The sequence below is a fragment of the Gorilla gorilla genome, chromosome 21 (assembly GCF_029281585.2).
Source record: "Gorilla gorilla gorilla isolate KB3781 chromosome 21, NHGRI_mGorGor1-v2.1_pri, whole genome shotgun sequence".
NCBI classification, from domain to species: Eukaryota; Metazoa; Chordata; class Mammalia; order Primates; family Hominidae; genus Gorilla; species Gorilla gorilla.
The window spans coordinates 34,934,856-34,962,284 of record NC_073245.2 but is presented as its reverse complement, the minus strand read 5'-3'; the positions used below and the strand labels follow the sequence as shown (position 1 = coordinate 34,962,284).

General features: G+C 51.8%; 2 protein-coding genes and 1 non-coding gene across 3 annotated transcripts in view; 1 reads left to right on the top strand and 2 right to left on the bottom strand.

Annotated features, from left to right (window-relative positions):
• The window catches only part of APMAP (adipocyte plasma membrane associated protein), a 30,500-nt gene extending 17,527 nt beyond the window's left edge, over positions 1 to 12,973 (top strand). The window contains exons 4-9 of the mRNA XM_004061916.5: positions 1,837 to 1,929; positions 4,350 to 4,466; positions 5,547 to 5,721; positions 6,258 to 6,392; positions 6,833 to 7,025; positions 11,895 to 12,973. Of these exons, the coding sequence (XP_004061964.3) occupies positions 1,837 to 1,929; positions 4,350 to 4,466; positions 5,547 to 5,721; positions 6,258 to 6,392; positions 6,833 to 7,025; positions 11,895 to 12,104 (923 nt within the window). The 3' untranslated portion in view covers positions 12,105 to 12,973. The remainder of the gene's footprint in view (positions 1 to 1,836; positions 1,930 to 4,349; positions 4,467 to 5,546; positions 5,722 to 6,257; positions 6,393 to 6,832; positions 7,026 to 11,894) is intronic.
• On the bottom strand, positions 1,297 to 1,403 carry LOC115931817 (U6 spliceosomal RNA). The gene has a single exon (XR_004068263.1). It is a non-coding gene; the product is annotated as a U6 spliceosomal RNA (small nuclear RNA).
• Positions 12,974 to 15,939: 2,966 nt separating the features above from the next.
• Positions 15,940 to 26,797, bottom strand: CST7 (cystatin F). The gene is made up of 4 exons (XM_004061917.4): positions 26,481 to 26,797; positions 18,436 to 18,608; positions 16,835 to 16,951; positions 15,940 to 16,245 (listed from the first exon to the last, which is right to left on the bottom strand). Exons 1-4 carry the CDS (start codon positions 26,614 to 26,616, stop codon positions 16,168 to 16,170), a joined length of 504 nt encoding a protein of 167 aa, XP_004061965.3. The 5' UTR covers positions 26,617 to 26,797; the 3' UTR covers positions 15,940 to 16,167.
• Between the last annotated feature and the right edge of the window lie 632 nt (positions 26,798 to 27,429).

Genomic DNA, 27,429 nt, shown 5'->3' with positions numbered 1-27,429 from the left:
ATATTGAGTATTCCTATCCATGAACATGGAATATCTCTCCATTTATTTAGTTCTTTGATTTCTTTCATCAGAATTTTGTAGTTTTCCTCATATAGACCTTGTGCATATTATATTATATTTATACCTAAGTATGCCAATCTTTTGGATGCTAATGTACATAGTATTGTGTTTTCAATTCCAAATTCCATTTGTTCATTGTTAGTATAAAGGAAGGTGAGTCAGTATCTTGCAGTATCCTGCAACCATGCTATAATTGCTTAGTTCCAGGAGGGTTTTTTGTTGTTGTTGATTCTTTCAGATTTTCTATCTAGACAATTATGTCACTTGCAAACAAAGAAAGTTTTATTTCTTTCTTCTCAATCTGTATACCTTTTGTTTCCTTTTCATGTCTTACTGCATTAGCTAGGTCTTCCAGTATGATACTGAAAAGGAGTGGTGATAGGGGCATCTTTGCCTTGTTCTTGATCTTAGCAGGAAAGCCTCTAGTTTGTCATCCATAAGTATGATGTTATATGTAGATTTTTTTATAGATGTTCTTGATCAAGTTAAGAAGGTTTCCCCTCCACTCCCAGCTTGCCGAGAGTTTTTAATCATGAATGGGTGTTGGATGTTACTAGATGTTTTTTTCTGTATCTGTTGATATGATCATGTGATTATTCTTGTTTAGATTGTTGAAGTCTCTAACTGTGATAGTGGATTCTGTTTCTCCTTGCAGTTTCATCAGTTTTTGCCTCACATATTGGTGCTCTGTTGTGAAGCATATACACATTAAAGGTTCTTATGTTTTTCTGAGGCATTGACCCCTTTGTCATTGTGTGATGCTCCTCTTTATCCCTGATAACTTTCCTTGGTCTGAAGTGTTCTCTGTCTGAATTTAATACAGCTATTCTGTGTTGCTTTTGGTTAGTGTTAACATGATGTACTTTCTTCATCCCTTCACTTTTAATCTATATATGTCTTTATATTTAAAGTGGGTTTCTTGTACACAACATAGAGTTGGGTCTTGTTTTTTGAATAATTCTGGCAGTGTCTCTTTTTCAGTTGGTATATTTAGACCATATATGTTTAAAGTGATTATTGATATATTGGATTAATATCTACCGTATTTGTTACTGTTTTCTACTCTTTGCCCTTATTCTTTGTTTCTATTTTTGCATTCTACTCTCTTTTTGTCTTTTGTAGTTTTAAACTGAGTATTTTATATGATTCCATTTTCTCTCCTTTCTTAGCATATCAGTTATACTTCTTTTTTTTACTTTTTGTAGTGGTTACCCTTGAGTTTGCAATATACATTTGAAAACTATGGAATGTTTTATGAATTTATGTATCATCATTGCTCAAGGGGCATGCTAGTTTTCTCTGTATCATTCTAATTTTAGTATATGTGCTGCTGAAGTAAGCACTTAATGTGCTGTAATTTTCTTCTAAAGGATTTCTGGCAGTTCTTCTCCTTTAGTTGGATATAATCAATATCAGCAGCAGACACTGATGTGAGGTGAATATGAACTCATGCCCCTAAGTGCTGAGTGTCAGCTTGAGTGCTTCAGGACTGGAGAAAATCCTCACAGTTCTCATCACTGACTGGTATCTGCTGCACCCTTGCTCTTGAGTCAGGTTCATGCCCACAGGCTGCTTCCCTAGGCCCCCGCAGTTTTATCGCTGTAAGTTTTAAGGATTTTTCATATTCCCAGAAATTGCTTCTCTTCCATCTTGAGAATTGGCATTTCCTCTATAGGGCAGGGGGAACATGTAAACAAGCCCTCTTGTAGGAGAAGGCGGCTTAGTCACATTTCTTGGGCTAACATTGCTCTTCCTCCTTTTTGTGTTTTTAAACAGATGTGATGTTTACTGGGACAGCAGATGGCCGGGTCGTAAAACTTGAAAATGGTGAAATAGAGACCATTGCCCGGTTTGGTTCAGGCCCTTGCAGTAAGTTGGTGATAATCCCTCGACGTGTCTCTTCCAGTCTTTCAGAAAGATGTTGGATCGCTGTGTGGAACTGCTTTTCCCTAGAATGCCTGTGGGAGAAAAAGAACCTCTGACCATCTAGTAGATGGAACATGACGTCACTACGAGCTCTTCATTTGCCCGGTGGTCCTTGGGCCTCACGGTGCCTGATGGTCACCTACAGTCCCCATTTTGCAGCTGGTTAGTGGCTGTGGCCCCTGCTTGGTACTGCGTGGGCCTCGCCCCTCACCATTTTACTGGGGTCCCCGTTTACCTTTGCGGTACTTCAGAGGCTAATAGGTGTTATCACAGTGGTGCTGTGGAAAAGCAGGTGGCCTTGTCATTACTTGGATGTGTAAGTGTTTTTCTGCCTCGGTCTCAGGAATTTCAGCCCTGTAAGTGAGAATACCCTTAAGTCATTCAAATTTTGGAAAACTAGAGTAGAAGACTCACTGTTTAAAACTGATAGTCTATAGACTTAATAGTTACCATTTTTTAATAGCTGGAATGTTTTTATTAAAATGATGTATTTTCATAAACACAAACAACACAAAGGTACAAAGGAGAAAATAAAAATCACCTGAGTCTTTTCAGATGTAATTGTTATGAACATTTTAGTGGTTCACTTTTCAGACATCTTTTTGTTCATGGACATCCACACCCACACGTATGATGGAATTATACTCTACATCAGTTCTTTAACATGCCTTTTTCCGTGCCATTTTGGCAGTAAGCACCCTGCAGTGAGCATCCCACAGTGAACACCCTGCAATAAGCATTTGCAGTGAGCACCCATGGTCAGCACCTACAATAGCACCTGGAGTGATCACCCATGGTGAGCACCCTACAGTAAGCACCTGCAGTGAGCACCCCACAGTGAACACCCTGCAGTAAGCACCTACAGTGAGCACCTATAGTGAACACCTGCAGTGGTACTTGCAATGAGCACCCTACAGTTAATGCCCCACAAAAGCACCTGTAGTGAGCACCCTGCAATAAGCACCTGTAGTGAGCACCCCACAGTGAACACCCTGCAATAAGCACCTGTAGTGAGCACTTTCAGTGAGCACCCCACAGTGAACACCTTGCAATAAGCATCTGCAGTGAACACCCCACAGTGAACTCCCTGCAATAAGCCCTTGCGGTGAGCACCCCACAGTGACCACCCTGCAATAACACCCTGCAATAAGCGCCTGCAGTGAGCACTCCACTTGAACACCCTGCAGTAAGCACCTGCAGTGAGTACCTCACAGTGAACACCCTGCAATAAGCACCCCACAGTGAACACCTTGCAATAAGCCCCTGCGGTGAGCACCCCACAGTGAACACCCTGCAATAACACACTGCAATAAGCACCTACAGTGAGCACTCCACTTGAACACCCTGCAGTAAGCACCTGCAATGAGTACCACACAGTGAACACCCTGCAATAAGCACCTGCAGTGAGCACCCCACAGTGAACATCTTGCAATAAGCCCCTGCGGTGAGCACCCCACGGTGAACACCCTGCAATAACACCCTGCAATAAGCACCTGCAGTGAGCACTCCACTTGAACACCCTGCAGTAAGCACCTGCAGTGAGTACCTCACAGTGAACACCCTGCAATAAGCACCTACAGTGAGCACCCCACAGTGAACACCTTGCAATAAGCACCTGCAGTGAGCACCCCACAGTGAACACCCTGCAATAACCACCTGCAGTGAGCACCCCACAGTGAACACCCTGCAATAAGCACCTGCAGTGAGCACTCCACAGAAACACCCTGCAGTAAGCACCTGTAGTGAGCACCCCACAGTGAACACCCTGCAGTAAGCACCTGCAGTGAGCACCCTGCAATAAGCACCTGCAGTGAGTAACCCACAGTGAACACCCTGCAATAAGCACCTGCAGTGAGCACTCCACAGAAACACCCTTCAGTAAGCACCTGTAGTGAGCACCCCACAGTGAACACCCTGCAGTAAGCACCTGCAGTGAGCACCCTGCAATAAGCACCTGCAGTGAGTAACCCACAGTGAACACCCTGCAATAAGCACCTGCAGTGAGCACCTCACAGTGAACACCCTGCAATAAGCAACTGTAGTGAGCACCCTGCAATAAGCACCTGCAATGAACACCCCACAGTGAACACCCTGCAGTAAGCACCTACAGTAAGCACCCTGCAGTAAGCACCTACAGTAAGCACCCTGCAGTAAACACCTGCAGTGAGCACCCCACAATGAACACCTTGCAATAAGCACCTGCAGTGAGCACCTGCAGGGCAGTTGTAGCTCTAATGCCGTGGTCTTGTCTTGTTCTGTACAGCATGATGTATGGGAAGGGATGGATGAGATGCTTGGATACTAAGAACAGCACACGTAGAATCTGGGACCAGCTACCAATCCCCATCTGTTTGTTTTTCTAGAAACCCGAGATGATGAGCCTGTGTGTGGGAGACCCCTGGGTATCCGTGCAGGGCCCAATGGGACTCTCTTTGTGGCCGATGCATACAAGGGACTATTTGAAGTAAATCCCTGGAAACGTATGTGACAATATCTTGTTTCCTTCTATGAAGATTTTAGATCTTTTAAACAATATATGTATGTGTAGACTTAATAGGATTTGTTAGCAACAGTCTACTAAAGACTCTGATATTTCTTATTCACTGAACAGTACTGAAAGCATTGCCTGCAAAAGTCAGCTAGTTTTAAACACCAGAAAACTCCCTACCCATGATTCCATTTGGTCCATATCCTAATTTCCTCCTAGTATTTATATTTTAGCCACAGCGTCTCAAAAGGACTTATTTTGAGGAAGTTAGACCTCTTTCTGTCTTGATTTTTCTGTGTGTCTCTCTGCGTCTTGTCTATTTGTTTTCTCTCTTTCTTCTCTGTGGCCCTCCCCTTTGTCTCTTCCTTTCTATTTTCTCCTGTGGTTCCTCCTCTTCTCTCCCCTGACTGCTCATGAGTCCCCTTGACCAGGCTGTAATACGTGCTGTGTGTCTCAGTGGAGGTTCCTGCTGGGGAGGAGTCTGTTGTCTTGTGCAGTGCGTGGGGGCCCGAACATAGGCCCTGCAGCCCAGCTGCTTGGGGGCATTCCACTCTGCTGGCCACCAGCTGTGACTGCAGGTCCCTTGGTTGCTCTCTGCCCAGCTTCCTCATCAAATTGGGGTCGTAGTAGCCCTGCCTGTGGGATTGTTGCGAGGGTTTAAAGGCGATCACACCTCGAGAGTGCTTAGCACTCAATCCATGTTCTTTCTATTATTTTTCAAAACTTACTACTACTTTTCTTTTCTAAAAGCAGATGAGTAGAATGTCATATTTCTCTCAAATAGAACTAAAGCCTGCCTAACACTTGCAGTAGATGTTATCAAGTCAGTTGGCCTTAGTAAAAGAAGGAATTCCTCATCCTTATAGAAAAGATTCTGCCTTTAATGAAATTAGTCTAAAAAAATCATTTAACACCTAATATGGTTTTTACTATAAGAAGGAATAAATCTTCTGACAAATGACATGGAGAAGTTTCAGTTTTTCTTTTTAAATCAGTTAGGTTGGTTAATATTTTGCAATTATTGAGAAGTTCCTAGTTCAAGTCAATCTTTTTCTTTCTTTTTAAACTTCAGGTGAAGTGAAACTGCTGCTGTCCTCCGAGACACCCATTGAGGGGAAGAAAATGTCCTTTGTGAATGATCTTACAGTCACTCAGGATGGGAGGAAGATTTATTTCACTGATTCTAGCAGCAAATGGCAAAGACGAGACTACCTGCTTCTGGTGATGGAGGGCACAGATGACGGGCGGTGAGGCCTTGCTCCAGGTCTCCCATTTGTTGAGTTCACCAGCCAGGCCAGCCGCTTCAGCAGAGCCTGTTACTTCTAGGGACCAAGGGAGTATTTCCAGCATCATATTTCAGCTTCTAGGACAGGACCTTAGTGGCTTCTGGAGGCAGGTGATGGATGTCACAAAATGGAACAAGGTGCTTTCGTTTTCTCTGAGGAAATAAAACAGGCCAGTCCGTCTGAGGGTGCAAGTCTAGGCAGTTGGGAGAGACCCCGGAGGCAGGCCTGGGCTTTGGGTTGCCTCTCTGAGGGGTATTCCTGTCCAGCTCCCAGGTGAGCAAGATAACTGACCTTGGGGTTCCCTGGAGGGGACACTGGATCTGCTGTGGATGGGGAAGGGCCCCCAGGGGCCAGCCTCGAATCAAGTTTGAGCAGGGCACCCAGGCCCTGTTGCTCCGGGGTGAGGCGGAGTCACCTTCTGCAGGCCCATACCCTGAAGGCCCAGAGTGGGAGCCAGGGATTCTCCCCCATAACCCTCTGCTTTTGGTGTTCCACAGCCTGCTGGAGTATGATACTGTGACCAGGGAAGTAAAAGTTTTATTGGACCAGCTGCGGTTCCCGAATGGAGTCCAGCTGTCTCCTGCAGAAGACTTTGTCCTGGTGGCAGAAACAACCATGGCCAGGATACGAAGGTGTGTGTGGGATTAGCTGAGCCATCAGTTACTGGCCAGAGCGCATCATGGCCGGGGTGGGGTTGGCACGGAAATGGGATTGACAGAAATCAGAGGCAGCAGCGCACCTTCTGCATGGCATGTTAAAGAAAATTCAAGGGTGCGCTTTCTTTCTCCCATTGCGAGTCGCAGTCTGGAAGAGTGTCTTAAGGCCGACTGGCGCAGCCCGGGCCCCATTCCCCTGCTGGCAGGGCCTTGGTCCTCCCCGACCTACTTCCCCTCTGTTCATACTGGGCCCTGTGCACAAAGGTTTCTTCTCAGCAGCTGAGCCTTTGTTCATGATGGACATAGAGCACTTTCCATATATATATTTGGACCAAGACCAGTTTGGTGCTTGGCTAAAATTTTTTTTCTGAAATTGAGGGGCTATGGTTCACTCTCTGCTTGGGTGAATTTTTCAGAGTCTACGTTTCTGGCCTGATGAAGGGCGGGGCTGATCTGTTTGTGGAGAACATGCCTGGATTTCCAGACAACATCCGGCCCAGCAGCTCTGGGGGGTACTGGGTGGGCATGTCGACCATCCGCCCTAACCCTGGGTTTTCCATGCTGGATTTCTTATCTGAGAGACCCTGGATTAAAAGGATGATTTTTAAGGTAACTGTAAAAACTGTTATTCCAAGAAAGAAAATGGAAATGAATTGAATCATTTTTTTTTTGACCCTTATAGCTTAAAAATCTAGTTCTGCTTGTAGTATTTGGCTCTGAATGACACTTAGAAACACATTTCATTCTTCATCCTGAAATGCAGATTTAAACATTTGGACCCTTTGGTTCTTATGGTTTTCCTTTTTCTGGGTGTTTTTATTGTCACCCTCACCATCGTGGCTTTGGGCATCTGCCTGCCTGTCAGTCTCTGGTTCCCTGTTTCTGGGTGTTTTGATTGCCATCCTCACCATCGTGGCTCTGGGCATCTGCGTGCCTGTCAGTCTTGCTCCTCCATCTGCCATGGCTTTGCCAGGCCCTCTCTGCTCTCCACCCTCCTCTCTGCCTCCTCAGGGAAGGAGTCAGCAGGTGCCCTTTCCTCCCCTCCCTGCAGGTGTGGCCACCCCTGTAACCTAGTCACCACAGCTGCCGTCCCGCCTGCTCCCTGCTTCGTTCTTGCAGCCTCACTGCCAGGCACCCTTCTCTATGGAGTTCTGCCCTTTGACCTCTTACCACACCCAAATCTTTCCCTTTTTAAAAAAAGTCACCCACCCCCACCAATGGCCAGCCATGGCCCCTTCAACACAACAGCCCCTTCAACACAGCCTTTAAATCTTGCCATTTTCCCAGTGGCTTCCATGAAGCACCCCACATAATAACTCAGCACGTTTACACTGTGGAGGGGTCACTTGCTGATGTGGGCACTTGTGTAATACAGAGATCTGCTTTTCCAGCAAGCTCCATGTCACAGGCTGAATAGGTATTTTAAATTGATACTAAATATTTGAACCGATATGGAAATACTAGCTAATGGTCCTGGGGCTGACAGGCAGCAGTTGCTGAGTCCTGCTGCTGGGCTGTGTGTCGGGGACCCCTCCTGGGGGCTGCGTGCACATTCTCAGTTAGACTGGCTCACGGCCTTCAGTGATATGCGTTCTGTGGGTCGCTGTGTGGGAAGTCCTAATCTGTTGAGAAATCTGTCCTTCTCTTTGCCTTATTGGCTCCAGAGACAGCATCTGTTCCTGCTGGGACCTAGGGGGAGGCAAAATGGCAGGTGGGCTAGCACAGGGGTTTTGGAGGCTGCCAGACCAGCTGTGGGATCCTGGGCCGGGGACTTGGACTCGCTGCCTCAGGTGCTCTGTCTGTAAAGTGGAAAGAATAATAGTGCCTCATCAGGTGCTGGGAACATTTAGTGAGAATCTGCACATAGCGCCCTTAGCATAGGGTAGTATGAGTGGTGGTTGTGTCTCTTCCCCTGAATAGAATGTGCATACCATCAGAGCAGGTGTTTTTCTGTTTAGTTCATGCATAGTTCATTTGTCATCCTCCACACCTGCAACAGTGCCTGGCACATGGAGGCGCGAGGACTTACCGTTGATTGAGGGCACAGTTAGGGAGGGGGCTGCAAGCATGAGGGAACATGGAGTCTTCCTGCAGCTGGGTGAGGAGGGGTGAGAGGGAGGACCACAGCCCCATGGACTTGGAAAGAAGGTTCAGTTTTATTCAAAATGTAATCCAAGTCATTGAAGATTTTTTTGTTTTTTGTTTTTGAGACGGAGCCTCGCCCTGTCACCCAGGTTGGAGTGCAGTGGCGTGATCTCAGCTCACTGCAACCTCTGCCTCCTGGGCTCAAGTGATTCTCCTGCCTCAGCCTCCTGACTAGCTGGGACTACAGGCGTGTACCACCACGCTCGGCTAATTTTTTGTATTTTTAATAGAGACGAGTTTTCACCATGTTGGCCAGGCTGGTCTCGAACGCCTGACCTCAAGTAATCCACCCGTCTCAGCCTCCCAAAGTTCTGGGATTACAAGCGTGAGCCACCATGCCCGGCCTGATTTTTTTTTTTTTTTTTTTTAATTTCGAGGCAGTATCAAAGCTGTGGAAAGAGGGAGGGTACAAGGGATTTTTTTCCCAGCACTGTTTCCGAGTTAGCGGCTGGCCTAATGCCCTGTCACTCAATGCAGATGCCTGAGCATGTGTTTGGCACATTCTTCGTCATTACCACTGATTGAAACCAGGAGATGCCCACAGCTCCCCTGTGACTGTCTGGTCTGCAGGCCCCATTCAGATTTTGCCAGTTGTCCCGGTGTTGTCCTTTATAACAAACGATTCAACCCAGGATCAGGAGTGGTGTTTAGTTGTCAGCTGTTTAATCTCCTTCAGTCTGGGGGATATTCGGCTCCTGTCTTTTTTTGAATTTTTAGCCTTGATCCTTTGAAAGCGTACAGGTCAGCTGTGTCCCAGAATGTCCCTCCAGTAGGGTTTGTTTTTTATGTTTAGATTCTGGTCTCGCATCGTTGGCAGCAGTGGCGCAGCAGTGAAGCTGTGCTCATCTTGGCGTGGCTGTCATGAGGGCGCGATACCAGTTTGCTCTGTTGGGGTGGTGGCAACTTCGGCCACCTGATTCAGGCAGGGAATGCCAGGTGTCTCCACCTGGACATGGTTCTTTCATGTCTGATTACTGAGTCGCTCGCAGAGAGGTGGTTTTTGTAAGTAATCACCAGTGCCATCTTATGGTTTCCCATGTTCTTAATGGTGATTATGTTACAGTCGTCATTGATTTTGATGCTCAAATTACCCATCTGTGGCCAGGAGGAGCCCCTTCAGTGTGGCTTCTGGGCCTTTGGGCATGTCCTCTTGTCTTGGGCTAGCACCTCACTTTCCAGCACATAAGTCGTTCCAGTTTCCTCTTGTATTGTCCCTGCTTCAGCTCTGCAATCGGCCATTTCTCCCAGGAGCCCTGGTTCCTTGTGGAGGAGATCTGGGTGCTGAGTGTACTCGCTGCTTTGGGTGTCGCTGCTCCTAGGTCCCTAAGGGACAACGCTGGGAGTACAAGCACACGATGCATACTCACATATACCTGCATGCGTAGACATCACACACACATACCACTCACGCTTATGCCTGCATCTGTCATCTGTAAATTGAAAACCATGACAACACCACAGGACTGATCCAAGTTTTCTCCCCTTATTTTTCCCCCTATTTGTACCTCTCCAACAGTGAGAAACCTGGATCCCATTGTCCTCCCTAGGTTTACCTGTTCAACCATTTTCTGTGCATGTGACCAATCTGTGGTTGCTGTGCCCCGTCACATGGCCCCATCCAGGGCTGTAGCACCCCATGCTGGGCTGTCCCCTTCCTCCCTGACCATGTGCTGGAGGCTGCCTTTCGCCTCAAGGGCTGTGATCCCTGCACCGGGCTGTCCCTGGGTGTACACCTCCTCACTTGCATGGGCTCTCAGCCTGATCTGGGCCTCACTGTGGGGACACCTCCTCACCCCGTGTGGGCCCTGACAGCCCGTGCCAGGCCACTCCCCTGCAGGGACACCTCCTCACCCAAGCGGAGTGGGCTTGTCTGGGTCACCATGGTCTGCCATCCCCTGCACTCATGTACCCTGCTCAGCCCCATGCTCCTGATGGAGTTGTTTAGAAGGGGAGTGATGTAGTACAAAGAATGTTTTTAAAGAGAACTGCAGCTACTGCAAGGAGAACAACTTGCAGCAGGGCTCACCTGGCTGTGGGAGCCTGTGTGGAAGCTATCTCAGTGACTGGGGAGAGGCGGCAGGGCAGGGCCCAGGCCAGGGACACACACAACAGATGGCAAGACTGGCAGCTGGGCTTGTAGGGCACAGAGAGACTGGGATCAAGGGAAGGCTGGGGTCCTGGCCCTGTCTCCGGAGCTGGGGAGGCTGTTGAATTTGAAGTGCTATTAGAAAGGCCAGGCAGACATGGGTCCCAGACAGTGAGAAACTTAGCACTGGTGTTGGAGATGGCGATTTGAGAGCTTTCTGGGAAAGTGACTAGTTGTAATAGTGAGAGAGGATGAGATCTCTTAGGGGGAAGAGAGAAGAGAGGAGAGTGGGAAGGATCCACGGCCGAACAGCAGGAGGTGGCATTTCGTAGGTAGTGGGAAGCCTTGGGAATTTTTTGAGCTGTAATGCAGTTGATCTATCGCTGTTGAACCTAGAGTCTAGTCAGCTTGTCTGTCTGCTTGAACATTTCCAGTGACTGGGAGACATTATTCGTTGGACACTTGTTTGGGTATTTTCCCTTGTATTAAAAGCTAGAAATCTGTCTGTTAATTTCCATTCCTTGGTCTTAGGCAGTGGAGTGCTTTGTCATAATTTCTGACCAGGTGTCCTGCTCTGCCAGAAATCACGCCTCTCGCCATCTGTTCTCTGCTTAATACTCTTCAACAGTCCCGTGTGACCACAGAGTCCAGGTCTAAGCTCTTTTGCCTCCGTCCCTGGAGGCGTCCCTCAGGATCTGCATGCCCTGCTTTGAGGAAAGCTGTGGGATTTTGCTTTTTGTTTTGGAAGCCATGTTGTGTGGTCTGTGGACCTGCTTGCTTTTTTTGAACGTGAGCTGCTCTCAAATCTCCATCATTTGCACCTTGCCTATTTGAAATGTTTTAAATCTAAACAGAAGACTTGTGTATTCCAGGGAAGCTGCGCTGGTTGTGATCTGGTGAGTGGAGGTCATTCTGAGCCTTGGATGCAGTGCTGTGACCACGTCGGATGTGATATGTCTCTTTCAGTTCAGCCCGGCCATCCAGAGATGTGCTCGCGTTGCTGTCCTTGTGCTGGGGAGCCTCTTTGGCCTGATCTTCACAGGGATGGGGTGGGGTGGGGCCTGCTTTGGGGCCCCTGGGCTGGGAGTGGGAGCTGGATTAGCTGTCCTGTGGGGCACTGCCCTGTGGGGCTGCCCTGTCATGGGAAGGAGTCAGACCGTTCCTGGATGGTGGGGGCGGCGCGGTTGATCTGCGCACAGTGTTCTTGGCCAGCTGGTGAACTTTCCCTGCACTGTGCTTCCCTCTAGCTCTTTAGTCAAGAGACGGTGATGAAGTTTGTGCCGCGGTACAGCCTCGTCCTAGAACTCAGCGACAGCGGTGCCTTCCGGAGAAGCCTGCATGATCCCGATGGGCTGGTGGCCACCTACATCAGTGAGGTGCACGAACATGATGGGCACCTGTACCTGGGCTCTTTCAGGTCCCCCTTCCTCTGCAGACTCAGCCTCCAGGCTGTTTAGCCCTCCCAGATAGCTGCCCCTGCCACACAGGCCAGGAGTCTTCACACTCAGGCACCAGGCCTGATCCAGGAGGAGCTGTGGACACAGTCGTGGTTCAAGTGTCCACATGCACCTGTCAGTCTCTGAGAGGTGGTGGGAATGGCTGCTTCATCCCTCGAGGATGCTCGGGCCCCACCTGGGCTTGTCTTTCTGTTTAGAGGGAAGCGTAACATATCTGCCATGAGGAACATAAATTCATGTAAAGCCATTTTCTCTTAAACAAAACAAAGCTTTCTAAGTACAATCATTCTCTAGGATTTGGGAAGCTCCTTGCACTTGGAACAGGGCTCAGGTGGGTGGAGCAGTAATGCACTACCCAGAGAGCTTGCTGCTGCGGCCCTGTCCTGCGGCCTCAAAGTCCTTCTTTACTATATATAACGTGAGGTCATACCTTTCTTTGTTGTGGTGGGGATGGAAGAGCAGAGGGAGCATGGCCCAGGGGTGTTGAGGCCAGCGGTGAGAGCCATGTAAGCCAAGACATGGAACTGTGTTCTCAAGGGTTGTGTGGGGCGTGGGCTCTCCATAGTGTGTATGAAAAGCTTGTTGACTCTAGCGGGTCAAAGAGGACTTTGCTGGGTTTCTTTCTGTGAATATCTCCGCACTGACCATGCTGGAATTGGATGATTCTGCAATTCGGGACCTACTGCAGGGGTCCGTTTAGTAACGTCTTGTCTGTGACCTTTGTTCTTGACCTCTAGACCCCAAGATGTGAACAGTGCACGTGTTAATGTCATCTTTGCTCATGTGTTATAAGCCCCAAGTTGCTGTATATTTTCACAAGTATGTCTACACACTGGTCATGATTTTGATAATAAATAATGATAAATCGACTTCTGCTGATTAACCTTTTTTGATGGTGTGGCCTGGGAGTTTCTTCTCTACTTTAATTAACAGTACTGAAATTTAATTCCATCAGGTGTCGATGTAAGGATTGTCTTGGTGAGGATGATGTTTTAAGGCCAAGCAGTCCATCCGACTAGCTCAGGAGGGAAGCTGTGGGACTTCTCTCAGGCAGCCGTCTTCAGGCAGGGAGCAGGCGGCCTTAGACCATCTGCTCTTGATGCCGACTCCCTCTGGCGTAAGTTGATATTACACTTCCCTCCTATTTTCCAGCCTACGAAATGGGGCTGACATCTGTTCCTTTCTTTCCTGGGTATTTGTGAGAGTAACAAGAGGTTGTGTCTCCAAAGATGTTTGGAGACATCTGTTCCAAACAAATTTAAAATACTGTTCACAGACAGTATTTTAAATAGATATAAAAGTCAGAAAAAAATCAGATAAATATGTAATGGTACAAAAATTCAGAGAACTGATAGCTGTGGTAACATGGGGACCATCTGTGTGCGCTGGCTGGCCTTGGACTCCTGTGTCCTCCTTTCCCCTGAGTGGTGGCCAGGCCCTGTTGGGGGAAGAGAGTCGGGAGTCTGATGGTTAATTCCCCCAGTGCTGGTCAGGCCCCATGTTGGGGGAAGAGTCGGAAGTCTGATAGTTGATTCCCCCAGCTCTGGTCAGGCCCCTTGATGGGGGAAGAGAGTTTGGAGTCTGATGGTTAATTCCCCCAGTGCTGGTCAGGCCCCGTGTTGGGGGAAGAGAGTCGGGAGTCTGATGTTTAATTCTCCCAGCGCTGGCCAGGCCTCATGTTAGGGGAAGAGAGTTGGGAGTCCGATAGTAAATTCCCCCAGCTCTGGCCAAGCCCCATGTTGGGAAGAGAGTCGGGGGTCTGATGGTTAATTCCCCCCAGCGCTGGTCAGGCCCCGTGTTGGGAGAAGAGAGTCGGGGGTCTGACAGTTAATTCCCCCAGCTCTGGCCAGGCCTCGTGTTAGGGGAAGAGAGTCGGGAGTCTGTTGGTTAATTCCCCCAGTGCTGGTCAGGCCCCATGTTGGGGGAAGAGAGTCGGGAGTCTGATGTTTAATTCTCCCAGCGCTGGCCAGGCCTCATGTTAGGGGAAGAGAGTTGGGAGTCCAATAGTTAATTCCGCCAGCTCTGGCCAAGCCCCGTGTTGGGAAGAGAGTCGGGGGTCTGATGGTTAATTTCTCCCAGCGCTGGTCAGGCCCCATGTTGTGGGAAGAGAGTTGGGATTCTGATGGTCAATTCCCCCAGCGCTGGCCAGGCCCCATATTGGGGGAAGAGAGTTGGGAGTCTGATGGTTAATTCCCCCAGGGCTGGTCAGGCCCCGTGTTGGGGGTAGAGAGTCGGGAGTGTCCCCGCTTCTCCAGGCTGGCTCCTGGAGGCAGCACTAGTAGGACAGAGGCAAAGATTCGCTTCTGTCTAATTGGTGTGACCCACATTGTGTCAGATAAACAACTCAAAGTTTTTTGTGTGACTCTATAGGAAAGAAAATTAGTGGTCATTAGAAATACTTTTAGTAACAAATGATGTGCCTTGTATGTCAAGTATACAAAGAAAATAATACCTAATCATTCTGTCATACAAACAATTTAAATGTGCTGGGCTTATAGGTAGACTTCCCTTTTTAAATTGAGAACAGAGAGCTTTGCTTTCAGTGCTTAATTTTCACAAATATAGAGAAGCTGGCAAACTGGTTTTCACAGTTTTCAGCAATGGAGTCTTGATGTTGACTTAGCTGTTGATTTTCTGTCTCCAAGTGTCATTTCCTGTGTTTTGTCTGGTAATTTGACATGGTGAGGTGTGAAATAGAGTCTTCTTATTAGGTTTAAATATGTGATATGCTTTTGCTGTAAACATAAAAGGGATTCGTTCTAACGTGAATTACTAACATGCTCTTAATCAGGTGACTCATTGTGTGCCTCTGTTATCCCTTATAGAAACTCCATCAAGATTCAGCTATTACGTTTCATAGGACAGAGATCTCAGTTTGAGATTTTTATCATCAGCTTACACTTGCAGAGTGGTCTGTAGTTCTGAAAGTTGTTCACATACACTGACTCTTAATGATTCCAGAAGACATGGCCTCATTGCACCAATGGGAACTGAGGCTCCAAGGGGTTAGGTTAGAGACTGCCAGAGTCACAGCTGGCACAGCTGAGCCAGCCTCCCGGGGATGTGACTGGAGAAAGCGCAGGTGAAACTGGGAGCAAGGGTGACAGTGCCTGACTGGGCAGTGGCCCCTGCAGCCTGTGGATCATGGCAGGGCACTGATTTGAACCTTGGCTGCACAGCAGAGTCCTCTGGGGCGCCCAGGGCTCAAGGTAGCCCAGTCTGGCACTTCTTCCAGTCTTCTTCCAATCCTGGTGCCCTCCAGCCCTCAGTGGCCTCTCCCTCCTCCTGCACCCCCAACAGAGTCATCTTCAGTGGGGCGTCCTCTCTGGAGGGCTCTGGGGAGTGGTCTGCTGCTCTGCCCCTACTCAGGCAGCAGGGCAAGTCCCTGGGAGGCCTGAAACTCAGGGAGGCACAGTTGTGGCCCTGCTGCTCCTGGTGTGGACAGCTCACCTGTTCTGGGGCTTTGGCCTTCGGGGGGTTATAGCTAGCAGCTCAGGCTGGCCAGCCCCCCAGAGGAAGTAACTTCAACTTGTCAGACCCCTTGGTAAGGGGGATCCCTGGTAAGGCTTGCCTCACCTCCCGACTCTCCCCTAAAAGGGCCAGCATGGCTGCTGCTGGCTGTTCCTCTTGATTCCCAGTTGTGTTCATCACAACCGGCCAAGGTGCCCAGTGGCCAACAGCGTCCCCACCCACATCTCTGCTGATTATTCAGACCCAGAGCTGTACCCCTGCTCTCCTGGGGGCCTGTAGCCACAGGGGATCATCCCTTAGTTTCACAACTCCCTCCATTGACTCAGTCCCCTGCACCCAGACCCGGAATCTAGGTGTGCAGCCTCAGAAGCAGGAGTTAATTTTAGAAGCAAATGTGATCTATTTAATCTGTTAGGAGGCGCTACCATGCTGCCATTCCAGCTGCCCTGTGGTGACCCAGTGGCACTTCACCCGCTCACTCGTCAAAGGCCTGAGAGGGTCTGTGAGGCTGGGTCATGAGGTGGGTGGGAGGGGACAAGGAGCATGCATCCTGGTGTTTGTCACGGCTGTGGTCTTGCTGAAGAGGCGGGGGTCAGTGACAACGGAGAACAGGCACCTCGAAGTGCTGGAGCCAGGGCACGACCCAGACTTCAGAGTAGCAGCTCAGAGTCTGAAACAGAGAAGGGCACACCTGAGAGCTTAGACTTTCCCTGTGGGGAGCCCTCTGCCCGTGGAGGGGTGGTCCTCATGGAGGAGCTCTTCTCCTGCCCCTATTTTTCATTTTGAAAAATTTCAAACCTACAGAAAACTTGAAAGAACGATTTAAGAAGATGTGCTTTTCACCTCTGTAATTGCTAAATGTTGCTGTGTTCCCGTTCTCTTGCTCTCTCTGCAGAGATATGCTATATATGATATACATATGATACATATCATATGTATGTATATGATATATATATAATTTCTGGATTGTTTGAAAGCTTTTCTTACTCTAACCCTCTCCACTCACACCCCAGGACGCTCTTCCAGAGCGTGTCTCCGCCTCTGGGACGGGAGGATGTCGTCTGAGGAGCTCCTGGCACAGGCTCTACCTCCTGTTCTCCCGGATCCTCGGTTGTGCGGGAGTCCGGGAGGCCTGGCTTCCTCAGGGGTGAGGTTTGGGGCGCTGCGTTAGAGACGTGGTGACGGTGTTTTTCACAGTCCTGGGAGGGAGTGAGCTGGGGAAGAGAGGGCACATCTGAGAGAAGGGCCTGCTGCTTTACCTGCTTCAAGGTGTGGTTGGTTTGGAAGTCACAGTCATCCAGACGCGGGTGCTGGTTTTTCTTGCAGGTAGTTCTGCCAATTTCCACCTCGAGCATATATTTCAGGCCTTTCACTATCTGGAGGGAGCAAAGGGACTGGGTTACTGGGCACAGGGGAGGGAGGGCAGGCTCCTCCACTAGGAAGCGGGGCCTCAAGACAGTGGTGCAGGTGCCCACCGAGGAGAAGGGAAGTGGGCCAGCATCTTGGGGCAATGCTTCGGGCTTACGGCAGAGCCTGCAGACCCCTCCCACTCCCCTCCCTGCCCCGTGCTGGGTTTGTGCCCCTTCCTGAGACAGATGTCTCCTTTCTGGCCAGAGCTCTGCACTCAGGAGGGACGTCACACTAGGTCTCCTGCATGCCCTGCTGGGCCCGCCCTGCAGCCCTCACTCCAGCCCCATGATGGCTGTTTCTTGTGGCCTCTGTGTCAGGCCTGGGGTCTGCGGGCTTCCCCTCTCCATTCCTGGGGTCGGGAGTTTTGAGTTTCTGGACAGCCCTTCTCCACTTGGATATGGCAGCCGCCTTGTTCATTCTCATTTGTGGTCTTAGAGGAGTTGAAGAAAAATTCCTCAGGTTTTAGTCTCAGCTTTAGGGGAATTACGTTGTCCCCAATATCGCCAAGCTAGAGAGAGACAACCTCCAAGTCCCCTCCCAGAGAACCCCGAGGACTCAGACCCAGGGCATCCCACTGGCCTACCCGGAGAAGGAGGGAGGGCCTGCATCACCCAGGGAAGATCCCCTGTCCCTGAGGCCAGGCTGCGGAGCGAGGACCCTGGCTACACACCACATTGCCTTCTGTAGCACGCTTCTCACATGAAAACATGTTGCCCTTCACAAGTTTGCAATTGTCAAAAATAATTAGGTTATAAAAATCACCCCTCCCTGTGACCCAGCATAACCATGAACACTGTGAAGACTGCCTTGGACAGGGCTGCTTCTGCCCCTTACAGGCACCAGCACATGGTGGTGGGTGTCATCCACAGCCTGCATCCCACATTAGCAAGTGGGTGTTCTCAGGACACAGACGAGGGTCCTCTAGGAGGGAGGGTGCTGAGCGGGCGCAGTAGGAATGAGTCAGGGAAAGGGCAGTGGCTTGGGCAGAGCTCTCGGACTCTGGGATGTGAGTGAGCACTCCAGGGGGAAAGTGGCAAAGACACCTCTGGGCTGCAGGGCACGTGAGGGGTGAGGCCGGGTGAGGACCCTGGTCCCAGCAGGGGCAGCTCCTCGGACAGCGGCTTTCTCCCCCATCAGCCTTGGTGCCTGCCTCAGGAGCCCCATTAGGGCCCTGGCACCTCCTTACCCCATGCCTAGTAGGCTCTGGGCCAGGGGCCTGGTAACCGCCCGGGAGCCGTGTGCTTTGTGTAACCTTTGTGCTTGGCCCTGGGGGATGCTGGCCTCAGCTGCTGCTGTCCACTCCCACCCCGTGTGCATCTGCTTTCTGCTCAGAGCTCTGCACTCAGGAGGGACTTCACATTAGATCCGCCCTGCTCTCCTAGGTGTCGCGTTGTAGCAGCTCGGCTTCCTAGGGGTGTCCGTGACATGTGACCAGAACCCAGACCGTTACCTGAACTAGGGCCCTTGTGATGCGGGACTCCCTGAACAAGAACTTGTCGTTTGTGCAGTTGTTGAACTTTTCAACACTGTATCTGGCTGCTTGGAGGACTCCTGGGTCGTTGGTCTTTATTGTTTTAGGAAATCCTGGCTTCACACCTGAGTTAAGGTCCTGGGAACAAGTATCTGAAAGAGACAAAGAGCCAGACAAGAACACTGATGTTAGTGGGGCCTTCAGTCCAGGTGTCACGCCTCATGCCTCCGTGATGCTCAGTTCTCTGCTGGCGTGTGTCTCCTGGCCCTACCCACCCCTCACCTGCTCCCCCTCTCACCTACCCCTGTCACCTGTCCCTGCTTACCTGCCCCCACCCTACCCACCCCTCACCTGCCCCCCCATCTGCCCCCTGTCACCTTCCCCCTTCACCTGTCCCTCCTCACCTGCCCCCCTCACCTGTCCACCCACCTGTCCTCCCTCACATGTTCTCTCTTACCTGCCCCCTCACCTGCCCCCCACCTGTTCTCCCTCACCTGCCCCCTCCTCACCTGCCCCCTTACCTGCCCCCCTCACCTGTTCTCCCTCACCTGCCCCCTCTCACCTGCTCCCCTCACCTGCCCCCCTCACCTGCCCCCTCACCTGCCCCCTCACCTGTCCCCCCCAACAACCCTGCAGTGCATTTATTGCTCCATTTTCAGAGCTGAGGACCAGGTGCCAGGGGTGCAATGAACCTGTCCCCCACTTTCAGAACCCAGGGTTATTTCCAACGTAAGTGTTAAAAGCGGAACATGTCCCACAGGTGAGATCCTCAGTACGGGATGTAGCCTTAGGATGTAGGGAAAGTCAACCCCAGCCTGGCCCTCTGGGCGGTAGATGGAGGTAGTGCCTCCCACCAGAAGGAGATGGCGCCGTCCTCGTCTCAAGACCTTCTGCCCGCCTGGCTCTCAGGCTCAGGCCCAGCCCCCAGGAGGGCACCCCTCCTGGCAGCCTGCAGCACGTGGTACCCCTGCGCTGCCTCCTGACTTTCCAGGGACAGTCTTTTTCACTCCTATGAGTGACAGTGCACTGTGTCCCCAAGCTTCATTGGGGTCGGGGAGGCCTGCCCTTCCTGTACCAAGGAGGGCTATATTTGGATAAAAGATGGGGAAGCAGCATCAGGGGCCTTCCCCACAGTCATGTCCCCTAGTATCTGTGCCTGAGGCTGCAGGACGTGCGTCTTTGTGCCTGCTATGGACTAGATGGAAAGCTGGGCCCCAGGGTGTTGGGGGCAGGGTGATTGGGGAACGGGAGGGGACAGGCTTCATAGCTGGGCATGGCAGGGAGGCCTTGCCAGGACATCAGTGTCAACTCAGAGCGAGGGCCCCAGAGGAGGCCATTCCCACTGCTGTGTGAGGTCTGCAAGAGGCCTTTCCTGGGTCCTGGATGTCTGTGGGTGCACACCAGACCCCACCAAGGGTAGACAGGATGACGAGGTTTCTGGTCACCACGTGGTACCCCCAGGCTGGGTGGTGCAGCGCCGGGAGTGGGCAGAGAAGCATGGGACTGGAAGTTCTGTGGCCTTGGGATTGTCGCCCCATCCCGGTAAAGAGTCTCCATTGTGAAGGGAGGCCACCTGGCAAATGGCTGTCCCGTGGTTGGTTCTGGGCCAGAAGGTGAGCTTCATGGCTGGGCTTTGGATGACTGTGCCTGCCTCGTGCTTTAGCAGCCCAGGGAGCCTGGCCTTCCATTCCAAAAAAGCAGCGCAGTGCTGGTGCCCCACCCCATAGAGAATGCTGGCCACGTGCTGGTCCTGTGTGCTGGTGGATAGCTGTGTCCTGCGCTGGCATGCCCTGGGACTGTCCTTCACACTAATTAGTGTCACACACATCCCCCCTGAAATTGCTGCAGCCTTTGCTTAAGAAGACTTTAGGTGGCTCACGTCTGTAATCCCAGCACTTTGGGAGGCCGAGGCGGGCAGATCACGAGGTCAGGAGATTGAGGCCATCCTGGCAAACATGATGAAACCTGGTCTCTACTAAAAATACAAAAAAATTAGCTGGACATGGTGGCGGGCACCTGTAGTCCCAGCTACTCGGGAGGCTGAGGCAGGAGAATGGCATGAACCCGGGAGGCGGAGCTTGCAGTGAGCCGAGATCGCGCCACTGCACTCCAGCCTGGGCAACAGAGCGAGACTCTGTCTCAGGAAAAAAAAAAAAAAAGAAGACTTTAGGCCTCTGAAGATGGAATAGAAACCGCTCTGTTCCTGAGCACCAGGGGCTGAGCTTGGCCATCTAGGGGAGGTCCTGGAACCTGCATTTCCCCAGGCTCTCAGGTGACTCTGACACTGGTGTTGGCAGTGAGGGGTCCCTTGGGACCTGCAGTGTTACCATTAGGAAGGAGGGGGCCCCAGTGCCAAAGGCAGCTCCTTCTGGTCCTTGTGCTTGTTGATGACAGGAAGTTGAATGTGGCTTTTAGTTACAACAAAAAACTGTTCTGGAAACCAGCTTGGTTTCAGCTCATCACTGTCATCTGAACAGCAGAGAAAGAGACACGTGTGTGGAAGGGGTAGCATGTGTTCAGTGTATTTTTGCTGTCAGATTAGCGTTTTTTTTTGTTGTTGTTGTTGTTGTTGTTGTTTTTGCTTTCTTTCCTCACATTACATTAATATGGCTGTCCATTGTTTTCTTTGTAAAAACTACATTTTATGGCTTTTTCTGACTGTAAACTTACCTGTTTTTGGTAGAAATTTGAAAAATACAGAGGAGCATAACAAAAAATAATTATTTTTAATATCTTAAAGCTAACCACTATTAACTTTTTTAAAAATAAAATGTATTTACTTTTGCTTGAGATTAACAGAATTTTAAAAATGAAGTGAAACTCAGTTTATGCTGAACTTCAGATAAATTTCCCTTCCAAGCTCATGACGTTAGTTCCTAAAAGATTGTGGTAAAGTTACAAAAAGGTTATGAAAAATACTGAAATTGGTATTTTTTATTTAACTACATGTTTCCTAAAATGTAGGCTTCAAGTCAATAAACCTTTCACTGTCTTACAGTTGTCTAAACAGATCTTAAAAGCTCAAATTTTAATTTAAAAATGTTTAAAAGTCAAACCTATTTTTAGGATGATTTGTTTAGAGAAATTAACAAGGAAATGTTGATCATTAAGAATTAACACCCCAAAGAGGCCACTCATCTTCAGGGAAGAAAACAAGCGGTCCAGCAGGTGGTGAGCGAATGCAGCTCTTTGAGAACCTCCGCTGGAGTCAAGGAACTGTGAAGAGGACCCCCCAGGGAGGGGGCTCTGGGTTTGCTCCGTGCAGCTGAAGGTGGGGAGCGGGAGAATGGGTGCTCTCCTCCTCTGCCTGCTCTGTCTGGAGGGCCCCGCGATGCTGTTTCTTCTCATGCATGCCCATTCTGCAGGCGAGACCAAGAGCTTGGAGTACAGGATGGGGGGCTAAACCCAGGTGTGACTAATTCGAAACACCACTCTCACTTTTTCCTCATTCAAGAAGGACTGTTTGGCAGGTGCTAGGGGAGATGCAGGGTGGACTCTGAGACAGGCCTTGCCCACAGTGGTGGGGAGGCAGAGCAGGCCTGGGGCACAGGAAAGGACACCAACCTGAGGGTAAAATGGGTGAGCAGAGGGGCAGGGGATGGGGGAGCAGCTGAAAGGTGGCTGAACTGGCCTAGGGGAGGAGGGAGCTACGTGTTGGGAAGAGTTGGGGAGGCCCTGCTGGAGGCTGCTGCTGGGTGCAGAGGGTGATGGTGGTGATGGCCGCGATGACGTCAACGGAAAGAACCCACGGACCATCAGGCTTGTGAGAAGAAACAAAAGGCACATAAAATCTGTCTGTATAGAAACAATGCCTGGGGCATGCCAGGCCTGCTCGAGGGGAATGGGGGACCTGCCATGTGCGAGGCTCGCACCAGGAGCCTGCCGGGGCAGCCTGACCCCAGCCCACCACTGCTTCTAATGCGGGGTGGGAGGGGAGGTGGGCCATGCCTGAGACAGGTAGGGAGCTTCCAGACGTAGAAGCTGGAGGTGGGGCAGGGGCGGGCAGGACCTGATGATACCAGGTGCTGAGCAGGGCCCAGGACACATGGTCACAGGAAGGCAAATGAAACTGTCCCCGCAGGTTGACAAGAATTGCATGCCAGGTTCTGGACAGAAAGATACTCATAATTAAGCTTGAATCAGGCTGCTGCCTGGCCCAAGATGTTTTTCAGATCCCAATTCCAGCAACCAGTTTGGAAACCCCCCACGGAGGAACAGGATCATCACGAAAATACAGCTTCTTCCTCTCCCTGTGCCGTGACATCACACTGCGCCTTCCAGCTATCGAGCTCCAGAACCCTTAAAAACCTGGGCCCCAGCCTCCTCGGGGAGATGGATTTGAGTTTGCTCCATCTCCTTGTCCGGTGACCCTGTGATCACCCTGCTTTTCTGCTGCAGCCCCGTGTTTCTGAGCATCGACTGGCTGTGTGCATGGGGCAAAGACCTATCTGGGTGCCCGAGGACCAGTGTGCAATGGGGTGCAGATGTGAAGCTGCCGGGCCAGGGGAGTTGCCAGGCTTCTGCCCAAGGCAGCAGGGAGCTGCAGCTTCTGACAGCTGCTGGGCATGCCCTGGGCAGGGTACGTTCCTGTCCTCAGAGCATTGGCCTAGTGGCAGAGCTGGCACTAAGCCAATTGAGAAGAGAGAAAACATGGGCAGGGATCGCTGTGGTGGCACCAGGCAGACCCTTCCCACCTGCCTTTAGTAGGAAAATGGGTGGGCACAGCAGGGGCTGGCATTGCCCACTGCCTCCCTCTTTCAGGAGTGTTCTAGGTGTGGCCGGGAGGTTGGGAAGCCCCTGCTTGTGAAACCATCCCTGAGATGGGGACCTGGGTGCCGAGAGCTGGACGCAGATGGTCCCTGATGGTGTCCCTCCGTGTGTCACCTGAGGGGGTGCCCTTTCCATGGGCCAGTACTGAGCTGGGTGGGAAGACCCTTTGAGAGGGGCCCCATCGGCCCCCATCACCCAGAGCATAAGGTCTGCATGGCTGTGCCTGAGCACTGGGGTGTTGGGGGGGTGCAAGTCCAGCTTAGAGGTGCTGGTGTTCACTCCGCCCACCTGGAGACGCTTCACCCCAAGCCCTCTCACGTGACACCATCAAAATTCAGAGAGCCTGGGTCCTTGGGGCCACACCCACCCGCTGTGCTCTTGGGTCTCTGCCTGATGGCTAATGGCGGAGCCTATCTTTTGAGGGCACACACATGCCCCTGGCACAGACAGGACACTGAGCTCTACCAGATCAGTCCCGACCTTAACCCACTGGGACACACCCGAAGTTTGAATTCCAGCTCTGCTTCTCACTGGCTGTATGATCTCAGGCAAGCTGCCTAACCTCTCTGAGCCTCCATGTCCTCACCTGTAAAATGAGGATGCTGACGACAGTGAGAATATATGAGGCAACATACACGAAGCACTTGTCAATAAATGATGTGCAATACTGTAATCATTATCAATATATCAAAATGCACATGGCCACAGCAGGGGTCTCAGGGCAAATGAATGCCCCCATTGGGAAAAAAAAATCTTGCCACGTAGAGGGTGGCTCAGCCTGCGGCAGCTCCCAGTGCTCCCCAGGAGGCAGGAGGTCCCCGGGCTGCAAGTGGTCTCTCTGCTACTGGGAAGTAAGGACTGACATCACCTTGCAGAGGGAAGCTGAAATGGCTCCCTGACCCCAGGGCCCCTGTCCAGGCAGATGGGCCGTTGCAGCTAGAGTGGAGGGGGCAGAGGATGACATGGCACCTGGCAGAGCTTCCCAGAAGAGATGCCCATCAGATTGAGAAAGAAACAGCCCTTTTCAAAAGGGTGGCGGAAGCCAGTGTGGCAATTTCCTAGGTTCTGAAAGCCTCAGGGAGGAGACGTGCCCTGAGGGGCTCAGCGCTATGGTCTGTGCAGTTCAGTGCGTGGGTGTGGAGAGAGGCCAGATGCTGAGACAGCACCACCCTTGGGGTCCCTGTTGCTTCCCCGCCCCCTACCCCCCTCAGTCATGAGGAAGGCTCTGTAATTTATTCTCAGAGGAGGCAGTGGAGGGGCTGTAGGAGTTGTGGGGTGGGGGCAGGACGCATGCTTGTGTCTGGGGCCCAGGTTCCCATCTCTTTTTTGCCGCTAGACTGGGGGCCTCCCAGCACCCTCCCTGTACAGCCGAAGACTGAAGGCCCTTGCTGGAAGCACCAGAAATGATCACAGCGCCTGGGCAGGGTGCTGGGGGCTGTCACCAGCACAGCGGCAGAAGGGCCTGCACTAGACAGAGCAGGGGGCTGAGGCCGGCGGAGAGCACCCCATGCCCCGTGTGCCTCCATGCCTGTGCCTTCCCCGAGCCACCTCTGTTCAGCCTCCCCAGGGCCGGAGACGGGGTGCAGTTATCTTCCCATTTCATGGATGGTAGGACTGAGGCTGAGGGCCTGCTCTGTGTGTGTGAACGTGGGCTCTGGAGCTTCTCTCTGGGGTTTGGTGGCTGACAGCAGGTCTGCTGAGAATGGAGGGAAAGGCTTGGTGCAGCATTACATACCAGCGAGGGGCCGGGAACACCGCCCAGGAAAATGACGTTGCCAGCTGCCCAGCACATCGGCTCCCAAGCCACCCTGTTATAGTCCCTAGCCTGCTCCGTGAGATGAGCGGAGCTCTGAAACCCCTCAGCAGTCAGTAGGTTTAATTAGATCCCAGGACACGCTAGGACAGCCGGCTCCATGTCCCCTCCAGGAGAGCCTTTTCTGAGGTGTGAGAACGAGCCACTTCTCTGGGGTGAACTTGCCTCTCTTCCCTGCTTCCCCCTTGGACCTTGGAGACACGAAGGGGCAGCGGCAGGCGGCGCTGCATCAGGACAGGGCCAGGAGGAGAGGCCCCTGTGAGGCTGGGAAGCAGGTGGAGGGCTCCTCACGTGAGCTAAGAAGAAGGCTCCCAAGCTGGGAGGCAGGGCCATGTATGCTGTCCCCAGCCTTCTGCCGGCCATGGGTCAGCTCCACGTTCGCTGAGCACTACCCAGAGCTGGTGGCGGTGGCATGTTCCCATCAGTGAGAGCAGAAGCTGCCCCCGGCCCCTCCTCCAGCCTGCCCTGTCCCCTTGGCCACTCAGTCGCAGCATCCGCCCTAGGCCAGGCCTGGGAGCTCAACACAGTGTCCCCCAGCATCACTGAGTCCTCAGTATCCTGACTCACCAGGAGGAGGTGAGAACCCTCCAAGAACCCCTTGGGGGCTCTGGAGCCATCCTCTTGTCAGTGGTCCTGCTGCACAGCCCCCACCTGGGCCCCTTTGGCCAGGCTCCAGCCCCCTTCTGTCCCTGTCTGCTGGATGGGGGTCGTATGACTTGAGCGGGTCACCTCAGCCCTCTGGTGCCAGCTTCCTGGTTGGTTAAATGAGGTGGGGGCCTCCCAAGTCCCCATCAGTATCCTGGTCTGATTCCTGTGCCAGGGAGGGCATGGCCCAGTTCCCTTTTGGGGAGGGCAGGTTGTCCCTGGCTGTGTGACTTGGGCGAATCACCTAGCCTGGCTGTGCCTCAGTTTCCCAGTGCACAGGCAGTGGCTTTTTCCTCCCTGTCCCCCCTCCCCCTGAGTGCTGACCCTCAAGGAGTGGATTTCAGGAAGGGTGAAAGAGTCTGATCGTTAGGGTCCCTGGAGCCAAGTCACAGGACAACAGCCAGCAGGAAGGAATGACAAGCCATCAGATAGAAGCGGCTAACCATAGGCATGTGGCTGCCCTGTCGCCTCCGTCCCGCAGAGGGGCTGCGGGAGACCTGCCTTGCTTAGACCTTTCTCAGACCTCTGTGAAGAGCCAGAGAATAGAAGACGCTTCCCTTGCCCCTAGCCTTCTGGGGCAGCCCCCAAACCCTTCATCCCTGTAGGCTGCTACCCCCAAAGGTAGCTGCAGCCGGATGGAGCCCCTTGCCCCTCTCACCACTCCCAGCACCTCTCACCACTGCATGGTCCTGTGGGGGCTCCAAGCCAGGAAAGTGCCCTGGGGAAGACCCAAGGCACCAGTGGCCAATCTCAGGGAGAGACCCCCGGGGAGCGGCCAGGGGAGAATGCCACTTACCTGGGGAAGGGCCCCCAGTGGTGCTCAAGACCAGGCAGCAGAAGGCCAGCAGAGTTCCAGCTGCTCGCATGGCTGCCCGGGTGGGGACAGTGCGGGGCAGCTGGGGGTGGCTGTGCAGTGCCTTCTCAGGCAGCATGGGGCAGTTGGAGGCAGTGGTTGGTGCCCGTGCCGAGCCTTCTTGGGTAGATGGCGCAGGGCAGGTGGGGGCAGTGGTCTGTGCTCGTGCCAATCCTTCTCAGGCAGCATGGGGCAGTGCCGGGCAGTGGTTTGTGCCTGTACTGAGCCTTTTTGGGCGGCACGGAACAGTGGGCTGTCCCAGCCCAGGGGCAGGTGCTGGGGCCACAGCATGGAACCCCACCCTGCAAACCACTGTGGGACAGGGGCAGGGGCGGGGCTAGAGGGCTGCCTGCGTGGTGCTGGGGAGGGGAGTGTTTTGCTGCTGAATCATTTTGGCCAGAAGTTCTTCACCTTCAGATCTATCAGCCACAAAGCAACCGCTTCCTTTATAAGTTTCCGAGCAGCCGTCATTTGCTGGGGGAAGAGGAAGAGACATGAGACCCATGAGCAAATCCTGATGCAATGTTCTACCCCTGAGCCACACACGAAAGAGATGTTGCATGAAAAACATTAGCAGGAATTTTCAAAAGCAAAATCACCTGATTTTCTTTTTTCTTTTAATTACTTAAGTTCTGGGGTACATGTGCAGAACATGCAGGTTTGTTACATAGGTATACACATGCCATGGTGGTTTGCTGCACCCATCAACCCATCATCTACATTAGGTATTTCTCCAAATGCTATCCCTCCCCTGGCCCCAGATCCCCAGATAGTCCTTGGTGTGTGATGTTCCCCTCCCTGTGTCCACGTGTTCTCATTGTTCAACTCCCACCTATGAATGAGAACATGCGGTGTTTGGTTTTCTGTTCTTGTGTTAGTTTGCTGAGAATGA